General features: G+C 35.9%; 1 protein-coding gene across 1 annotated transcript; it reads left to right on the forward strand.

Annotated features, from left to right (window-relative positions):
• The first annotated feature begins 3,363 nt into the window (after positions 1 to 3,363).
• Positions 3,364 to 5,874, forward strand: LOC129230396 (uncharacterized). Its single transcript, XM_054864794.1, has 2 exons — positions 3,364 to 3,736; positions 5,192 to 5,874. Exons 1-2 carry the CDS (start codon positions 3,364 to 3,366, stop codon positions 5,872 to 5,874), a joined length of 1,056 nt encoding a protein of 351 aa, XP_054720769.1.
• The last annotated feature ends 5,147 nt before the right edge of the window (positions 5,875 to 11,021 follow it).

The raw sequence follows: 11,021 nt of genomic DNA on the forward strand, positions 1-11,021 counted from the left end.
CTCACAACTACATATACACACATCATCACACACATATACACCTACACACATGCACATACACTCATGTCTGTACACAGACATAAACACACACGCCTACACACACACTCGTGATTGCGAAAAACATAATTTGAATTCAAGATATCAAAATTCAAATTAGTTTTTTTGTTTTGAGATAAAAATTCCCTTTTTTGATTATTATTTGGCGATTTATCTTCTTTCTTTGTTTCTTTTTTTGAGCAATCACGATTGCTTATTGCTTTCATTTCACCGTCCTTAATGTTTGGTTCCTTTTTCAGCTTGGACCAGGGACACCACCACCACCGCCCACCGGCCTCTACAGGCGCGGCTCCGAGCACTGGCTCCTGGAATCCGTTTCTCCTGGTCGGGGGCGTCCATGTCCTACACACAAGCACGCTAATACACACACGCCTACGTGCATACACACAGGTCTACGCGCACACACAAGCCTACACATGCACGCACGCGCGCCTACACATACACACACACTTGCACACACACAACTATATACGTGTAACCGTCCAGGAGGAGTGGTAGGCTTGGGAAGACAGCTGTTTCTAGAAACAATAGCCCCCAATGAGTGTCGCAACTCGTGATTGCGAAAAACATAATTTGAATTCAAAATTTCAGAATTCAAATTAATTATCTTTTTATTTTTTCAATCGGTTATTCACATCTGGGTAGTGTTACTTGTGAGTTAATGAAGTCGAGAAATTACGATGACTGTAATCAAGGTAAGGGAGACGGAATTCTCAAGTTCAGCCTTTTGTTATGACGAAGTTTCAAGAAATGCAACTCCCTGCAAACCTTTCGGATATGAAACTACATTTTGGGATTATTTTTATTTTAGCAAATTACTAGTATTCGTGTCTCGAGCTCTGGTGACAATGGACTCGTTTCCAAAATTTTAAAAGTATTTTTTTCTGAAAGAGCATGCTTAAAAACATAGGATCGGATAATTTTTTAAATAATTTGTTTAAGTTTAATATTTTTAAAAACTTACATAAATCGGTCCGCTTTCATTGTTTAAGCTTCTGCCGATGACATCACAAATGATGCAATGCCATTCAGTGTTGCCATTCACAGAGCAAAATATTTAATTCGCATCTTTACCTACATGTATTGGCAACGATATGGTTGATAGCAAGCGTAGAGCACAATTTGAATTCGCTTCTTGATTATCATAATGTGGAAACGCAGTAGAAAGATGCGCCAAAGAGCATCATTTGTGACGTTATCAAGACCACGCCTTGTTTGAAAGATCGGACATTTAAAAAAATTAACTAAAAAATAACTGTTGGGAAAATGAAAATATTTTCTGGGTTCATGTTATTATTATTACTATTTTTTTGCTTATTCTATCAATTTCAGTGACAAAAAGTACTGCTTTTGACTGAAAGAAACAACCTCATCCACTCGTATTCGCAACTCCAATAAACTATAGGGGGCACTGCATCCACTGTCTAATGGCGGATGAAAAAGGTTGTAGTGACCGTCATATAATTGAAGAGGCAATGTTACTGGATAGCACAAATATGATAGAAACACTTAATTTACTTTATTCGAATATACACGTATTTACAGTATTAAACATGGCGCTGCTCTGCTTTCCGGAAGCACAACATAGAAGTTAAAGTATATAGAGAAGGCGCGACACTAGCGCCGCCGAAGGTTGACTGGTATTCTGAGTTGCCGCGGGAGCATTCTGGTTGTCACAGGAGATTGCAGGAACTTTCTCTGGAATCCGTGGAACATCAAAAACCACAGTCCGTTGTCTTGAATCACTGGAAACATTAGAATGGCGCTCTTGAGAAGGGTTCTCCTCAAGGTGCATTGGCACACCGGTCAAATGCAGTTGATTAATATGTCTTTTCAGTTGTCGTCCGGAATCTAGCCTAATCAAATAATGGCGTGAACCAAACTTTTTTATTACTTTTCCAAACTGCCAGACGTTTTGGTTGTTTATGAAGACTCGAACCTGGACTCTCTCCCCCACTTGAAAAGATCTCACAGGATCACTGGAAATTTTTGATGTTGTTGGATGATATGGGAAGATCGAGTTCAAGCGAATACGAAATTCTCTGTTTAGATATAATTCAGCTGGAGACTTGCCACAAGCTAGAGGGGTTGCTCTATATTGATTTTCTTTCTAATTTGAAAGTCGCTTAGCGGATTTGGCGATGTACAATGGAGTTGCGGATTATTTTTTTATTTCGCATTTAGGTTTTTAAAGGGTGTTTACGCATTTTAGTTAAAAATATTATTACTGATTATTTAACATGAGAAGGGGGGAGGAGTTTTTTTTTTTTTTTTTGAGCAATCACGATTGCTTATTGCTTTCATTTGACTGTTTTTGGCGTGCTATCATTTTATTTTCCCACCGCCACCCTCCGCATCCTCATCGTCGACCGGCTCCTCACGATGCTGCTCCTATAGCGAAAGCCGTCTCCGGGTTGCATCCATGTCCTACACACACGCTCATACATACACAACTACATACACATACACAAACACATACACACACACAAACAAACACACACACATACACACACACAAACACACTGGTAGTTCTTATCGTCTGCAGCTGAGCCTAGAACTTTAATTTAATTATTATAATTTTCATTGCTTGCGTGAGTGGCAACGTTAAAACTTAATTTTCTTGATGGAACAAAAAGATGACTGAGTAGCGATAAGTCAAACAGCGTTGCTGCATCACATTCTTTTCATTCTGAAATATCTCGATCATTCTAAGTCATATTTATTTCTAAATTTATGTTAAATGTTACGTTCGTGTGTTGTAATAAATGTTTCAGTATAGTTATTGCAAGTATATTTTATTGCGAATTCACTACGAAGAGTAAGCGGCTCTACAATTCAAAGAAGTCACGTAGCCCGCCATGCTCAACCATTTTTGGAGCCACCAGTGAGGATTTTGATGTTTCGTTTATGATTCATGGAATCCTTTTCATAAGGTACGATATTTTAAAATCTCTTGTAATGAAAAATGCAAATGTAGGACATTGCATAAAACGTAAATAACGGACATTTGATTCTTATTCGCATGCAAATTCCCATGAACATTATTATTCTAATTCATTTGTGCTATAAATGAAACTGAGACTTTTATTCATTGAAATGGATTATATTCTATTCTGAGTGAAGTGTATAAGAAACGTTTATCAAAAAAACCATTCTTGAATGATATATTTTGTTGTAATTCTCGGAAAAGGTTCTTAACCCTGGTTTACAACCAAAGATACATTCTATTCTATTAAACTTTATTACATGATATAGATACATTCTATTCTATTTATTCTCATTCTATCTTTCATTTTGTGATAAACCATGACTTCTAAAGCTGCATCTGCGTATGAAAAAGCAAAAAAGAAACGAGCTACTATTCGCGCGGTAACAACTAAGCTACTGAATAAAATTTCTGAGCAGTTAAATAATGAAGACGTTACTGTGGAAGATTTAAGCACATTCAAGCTGCAATTAAATAGTAAGCTAAATCAAATTCAAGTCGCTGATGCAGAAGTTGAAAACTTAATCGAAGATATGGATGAATTCGAAAATGAAATAGAAGCTAGCCAAGAATATTCAGATAAAATTCTAAATCTTCAGTTCGATATTGAAAGCAGAATTGAAAACATTAAGCTTGACTTTGAGAAAGATAATCGGTCTACATTACCATCGCGAAGTGGACCTTTTCAAACAAGTACGAGCATAAATTTGCCTAAATTCGATCTTCCAGCATTTAACGGAAATATAAGTAATTGGATTAGCTTTAAACAAATTTTCATTTCGACTATTCATGATAAGCCAAATTTAAGTCAACTACAAAAATTGCAATACTTGCATGCATCAGTTACAGAAGAAGCTGCTCGATTAATAAAGGGCTTTCCTATCACAGAAAATAATTATTCTCAAGCTTGGGAAACGTTAATTAGTCGTTATGACAACAAAAGAGAGTTATCATATGCTTTAGTTTCGAAAATATTTAGCATTAAACCAGTCAAATTGATGACTTCTAAATCTCTTCGGGATATTTTGGATTCTTGCAATGAAGCAATTCGTAATCTAAAAACGTTGGGATTTGAGTTAGACAAACTTTCAGAATTAATCATTATTCAATTTCTCGAAAAACGCTTAGATGATAATATCCGAAAACAGTGGGAGCTCACATTAGAAGATGAAGAAATTCCATCGTATACGAAATTTATTGAATTTTTAGAAAAGCATGCCAGAAGCATGAAAACCTGCAAAGAAAACTATCCCAAAGAGGAACTTTTGAAATCTAAGAAGTCAGTTAGCTATAATTCCGTAACAAACGTAAATCGTAGAAGTTGTGTATTGTGCAATTTAGATCATGCATTGTTCAAATGTTCAGAATTCAAAAATTTGAGCCCTCAAGAACGGTGGAATCTAGCGAAGAAGAATAAACTTTGCTTTAACTGCTTGAGAGCTAATCACGATACTTCGAAGTGTAAAGTTACTTTTCACTGCAAAGATTGTTCTAAAAGACACCACACTCTCTTACATGATTCTTCATACAAATCGAACCTTTCAGTCGATAATTCTGCACAGAGGTCAGGTGAGTCTGTTCAAGTTAATAATTCTCAGTCCAGCAGTCTAGCTTTAACTGGTCTGAATAATTCGTGCAATATTCTGCTATCTACAGCTTTAGTCAAAGTCAAGGATTCTCAAGGACATTGGCAACTGTGTAGAACTTTACTCGATTGTGGTTCTCAAACCTCATTGATGACTGAAGAATGCTGTAATAGACTTAATCTAAAAACATTTTCAACTAATCACTTAGTCATAGGAACTGGTAATCAAGTTGCTGGAAAGTCCAATTACTTAGTAAATTTAAACTTTACTCCACGGTTTAATTCAGAAACCTTTTCTACTAAAGCACTAATAGTTAAAGAACTTACTACGAAATTACCAAATTTCCTTATTTCTAGTCATAAATGGTCACACATTGAAAGTTTGCAGTTAGCAGATCCTGATTTCTACATCTCCAGAAACATAGACATAATATTAGGTGCAGATGTATTTTTTGACATAATTCAAGGTCGCAAGATAAGTGGTGGAAAAGACACACCTACAGCTATTCAATCAAAGTTAGGTTGGATTCTCTCAGGAAGGGTATCGTCCAAATTATATGAAGGTACAGAAAATACCAAATTGAGTCACCATTCCAGTGTAAAAATTGATGAAGTTCTTCAGAAATTCTGGGAATTGGAATCTATTCCTCAGAAAGAAAAGTTAAGCATTCAAGACGCAAACTGTGAAAAGTTTTACTCAGAAACTACAACTAGAGATGACACTGGAAGATATGAAGTCAAACTGCCATTCAAGGAAGAACCAAGTCTTGGAAATTCGAGAGATCAAGCGGTTGCACGATTTCTGTCGTTGGAAAGGAAACTAATCCAAAATCCTAGCATGTATGATCAATACAAGAATTTCATGAGGGAATATTTATCCTTAAACCACATGGAATTAGTGCAAGCAGAAGAGATCATAGCAGAAGATCGCAAGTGTTTTTATATGCCACACCACGGAGTAATTAGAGAACATAGCAGCACCACAAAATTAAGAGTTGTGTTCGACGCATCAGCTAAATCATCAACAAACATCTCGCTAAATGATGTTTTGCATGCTGGACCCAAACTCCAGACTGATCTATTTTATATTCTATCAAATTTCAGAATACACTCCATAGCTCTTGCGGCTGATATCGAAAAAATGTTCCGACAAATTCTTGTCTCACATTCAGATTCTGATTTTCAGAGAATTATGTGGCGAGAAAATCCCGATCAAAAGATTGAAGACTATAGATCTGTGGCTTGATGATTGATTGAATTGTTGAATTTGTTGAATTTGAATTGCTGTGGCTGATTGAAGATATAGACAGTGACTTACGGAACTGCTTGCGCACCGTATTTAGCCATAAGAACTATTAAAAAACTTGCTGAAGATGAAGAGATGAATTTTCCTAAAGCCTCAAAAGTTATTGACAAGGACTTTTACGTAGATGATCTATTAACAGGAGCCGATTCAATTCAGGAAGCTGAAAATCTCATGAGTGATTTAATTAATCTAATGAGAAGAGGTGGATTCACTCTTCGAAAATGGATATCAAATGAACAAAGTATTCTTTCAAAATTACCTCCTGAACTAAAAGGAACAGAACAGTCTATAAATATTGCTGAAGATCAGTCAGTGAAACTTCTTGGCATTCAGTGGGATCCAAATCAAGACACATTTGCGATTCATTTAAATCCAGCTCAAAAAGTCACCACAAAACGGCAATTATTGTCAAGCATTGCTAGAATTTATGATCCCCTCGGTTTCATTTCACCCTCTACAGTTTTAGCTAAAATTATGATGCAGAAATTATGGTTATGCAAGTCAAAATGGGATGATCCACTCCCAGACAGTATCCTTAAAGAATGGACAAGTTTTGCTTCACAGCTTCCGATACTTGAAAATATTCAAATGCCACGACATTTCTTCATCCAAAATTCTGCAGTAAAATGTATTCAAATTTATGGCTTTTGCGATGCTTCCCAAAAGGCTTTTGCTGCTGTCCTTTACATGAGATCAGAATTTGAAGACGAGAACGTCAAGATTAGTTTAATCGCCGCGAAAACTAGAGTCGCACCACTAAAAACAATAACGCTTCCTCGTTTGGAGCTGTGTGCAGCTGTATTGTTAAGCCAACTCTACAAGAATGTAGTTGAAAATCTTGCCATTCAAGTAGATGAGTCATTCTTTTGGACGGATTCCCAAATAGTGCTTGATTGGATAAATTCCGAACCTCATAAATGGAAATCCTTCATTTCTAATAGGATATCGCAAATTCATACTAATACTCAAGTCGATGCCTGGCATCAAGTTGTAAGCAAAGAGAACCCTTGTGATTGTGCCTCAAGAGGACTCATGCCTTCAAAACTTCTTAATCATTCACTATGGTGGAAAGGTCCTTCTTGGCTTTCAGATTCGCCAATAGTTATCCCTCCACAAAATCATTCAGCTTTGGAAAAAGAAAAAATCTCAGAAGTGTCAGTGAAAACGGCAAGTTATTCTAATCAAGTAGAAGGCGAGTTAAACTTCATTCATAGCTATTCTTCGCTGAGTAAGCTTTCTAGAGTAGTTGCTTATAGCGTACGATTTATTCAAAATGCAAAATGTGACAAAAATAATCGGAAAGTAGGTTCTCTTAAGACATCAGAATTACTTGACGCCACAACTCGCATTGTAAAGTTGGTCCAAGATTCAGAATTCAAATCGGAAATTCATGCTATTCAAACTAAAGGGAGTTTGCCAGCTAAAAGTTCCTTAATATCATTGAATCCTTTTCTTGACAAAAACGGTATTTTAAGAGTTGGCGGCAGACTTAAACACTCTAATATGTCAAATGATCAAAAACATCCAATGCTACTTCCTAAAAATCATCACCTTTCGGATTTAATTATTGATTATTATCACTAACTCTCTCTTCATGGAGGAACACAAGTTGTACTCTCTCTCATTAGACAGCGGTTTTGGCTGATATCAGGAAGAGATAAAGTCAGAAGAAATATTCAGCGTTGTCTGACATGCTTCAAGATGAAGAAGAAAATCATGTGCCAAATTATGGGAGATTTACCTAAAGATCGCGTTCTTCCTTCCAGACCATTTCTCAAAACGGGTATAGATTTTGCAGGGCCGATAATAACGAAGCCAAATCTCAAGAGAACAAGGGTTACCACAAAGTCATACATTGCTTTATTCATTTGCTTCACGACAAAAGCAGTTCATCTTGAAGTTGTGTCCGAACTAAGTACAGATTCATTCTTAGCGTGCCTCAGAAGATTTATATCGAGAAGAGGAAAACCTTCAGACATATATACTGATAACGGCTCTAACTTTAAAGGTGCAAGAAACTATTTATACAGTCAAATGGAAATTCTTAAATCAGCATCAGTTCAGGACTTTGCTTCAGAGCTGTTTATTAACTGGCATTTCATCCCACCCAGTGCACCTCATTTTGGAGGTATCTGGGAGTCTAACATCAAATCAATGAAGCAACATCTTTTCAAAGTATGTAAATCAGCAGTGCTTAATTATGAAGAATTATCAACTTTAATTATTCAGATTGAAGCATGTATGAATTCAAGACCACTAACTCCTCTTAGTAGTGATCCAAACGACCTTGATCCCTTATCACCGGGTCACTTTCTGATTGGAGCACCGCTTCTAGCAATGCCTGAGTCTTACCATGCAGAAAATTCGCTATCATACACTTCAAGATTTAAGTTGATTCAAGCTCTTCGCGAAGGATTCTGGAGGCGATGGAGTGCTGAGTATCTCACACAGTTACAGCAGAGAAGTAAATGGAAGTCATCTAACCCAAATATAAAAACTGGACAACTGGTGTTGTTAAAAGAAGATCTCAAACATCCCATGAAATGGAGTTTAGGAAGAGTTATGGAAACTTTTCCTGGAGATGATGGAGCTGTAAGAGTTGTTCAGGTGAAAACTACATCAGGAACATTTAAAAGACCAATAACTAAGATTGCTCCCCTACCAACTTAGACTTAGTTTTGGACATTTGTCCAATGGGGGGGAGTATGGTAGTTCTTATCGTCTGCAGCTGAGCCTAGAACTTTAATTTAATTATTATAATTTTCATTGCTTGCGTGAGTGGCAACGTTAAAACTTAATTTTCTTGATGGAACAAAAAGATGACTGAGTAGCGATAAGTCAAACAGCGTTGCTGCATCACATTCTTTTCATTCTGAAATATCTCGATCATTCTAAGTCATATTTATTTCTAAATTTATGTTAAATGTTACGTTCGTGTGTTGTAATAAATGTTTCAGTATAGTTATTGCAAGTATATTTTATTGCGAATTCACAACGAAGAGTAAGCGGCTCTACAATTCAAAAAAGTCACGTAGCCCGCCATGCTCAACCACACACTTTCATGCCTGCACACAGACACAAACATACTAGCAAAATTTCTTGCATCAACCTTGACAGATCTTGATATTATACTGACGGCGTCAATATTGACGTGTTTCATACTGCATAAAGCTTGCATAAAGATTAAAAAGCAATATTACAATAACAACACGTATGCAACATTGCATTCATCTTAAAATATCAATATTGATATTATCTTACAATAACAACATTGCATACATGTTGTCGCCGTCAAGATGATATTGATTTCATGCTGTCGCCGTCAAGGTAATTAGTACACAATAGAACAGGTGGACCTTCGTTGATACTTGCGCATGCGCACAGTTCTTTCTGCCCAGCGTCCCTCGCATTGCTGGCACATTCTTCCTGCTTCGACCTCAATCGGTTCAGAGGTGCTGCACGTGGCGTTGCATTCTTTTAGGCTTCGTTAAGTTGGTTGCTTAGTTATTAGTGTGGAATAGTATTGTTTCAGGAAAAACTTATGAATGACTGATAACTATATTTGTTTATTAATATAGTACTAAACAAGTCATATCGCAGACGATGTGCGATCAATGTTAGAAATATCCGAAAATAACTTTTTTCGTCCCTAGACTTTGAAACAAAGGACATGAAGCCCAGAATTTCGTATTATCACTTCAATCTCACGTAAGATTAATTTTATTCAAAGGTATTTATTTTATTCTTTAAGATAAATTCATATGTTTTGTCCATGGGATATTTTCAATGCTGACATCCATTTGAAAATGTACTTTATTGTATTTATTTATTTATTTATTATTTTGCTACCTTTACTCTTAAATGTGCTATAAAAACTTCCGCAATTATTCCTAACTAGGCCTTTTATGTCTTTATAATACAATTAGAAGCATGAATTTAAAAAATAAGTCAAGTATTACGCAAAACGAAGAAACTTTCATTTTTTAAATTAAATTGCGAGTACTATTAATATCTTTATATGAATTTCCGATCAGATGTCAGCTTTAAGAAAATATTCTCAGGCTAGAAAACTATCTTGAAGAATAACAGAAATAATTAAAGAATGAAATTTAATTCTCGAGTTTGAAGTGAAAATAATACAAATAAATAAATGGATAAAACACCTTGCAAACAAGCTGATTTCATACTGTCATGTCAATGTATCCTGATATTTTCCTGTCATATCAATACGTATGCAATATTACAAAAGCAAGATCATCTTGCCTAGACCTTGATTTCATGCTGTCATGACAACATCTTGATATTATCCTGTCATATCAATACGTATGCAAGATTGCAAAAGCAAGATCATCTTGCCTAGACCTTGATTTCATGCTGTCATGACAACATCTTGATATTATCCTGTCATATCAATATGTATGCAATGTTACAAAAGCAGCCTACCTTGATATTTTCCTGATATTATGCTGCATACACCTTGTCAGTCAATATTATATATCAGTCAATGTGGCAGCCTGCTGACAGCATAAAGGGAGTAACATAACAACATTGAGGCAGTATTAATGCAAGATGATTTTTCTTGCATGTCAACCTTTATGCAATACTGAGGCAAGATATTTTGCTTACTGGGTATATGCCTACACACAAACACTCATACACACAACTACCCACACACTCATGCCTGCACACAGACACAAACACACATGCCTACACACACATACACATACCCCCTACACACAAACACACATACCCTCCACACCCAAACACACACGCCTACACACACCCACACACACTCGTGATTGCGAAAAACATAATTTGAATTTAAAATGACAAAATTCAAATTAATTTTTTTTTTTTTTTTAATATTTTGTAAAATTTATGTATGTTCTGGCCTCTGAAATCATTTTAACTTGAGGGGCCACTTTCAGGTAAAAAAAAAGGTTGGGAACCACTTATGTAATTTATTATCATTAGTTTGTTTATTTTTTATTTAATTTTAGAGGGGTTTTTTTTTTTTCCTTTTCTCAAACGTTAGCTTTTCTATAGTTAAATTCTTAATACAGGGTGCGGAATTTCCTTTTTGTCCT

This window comes from Uloborus diversus, chromosome 9 (assembly GCF_026930045.1).
Source record: "Uloborus diversus isolate 005 chromosome 9, Udiv.v.3.1, whole genome shotgun sequence".
In the NCBI taxonomy this organism is placed as follows: Eukaryota; Metazoa; Arthropoda; class Arachnida; order Araneae; family Uloboridae; genus Uloborus; species Uloborus diversus.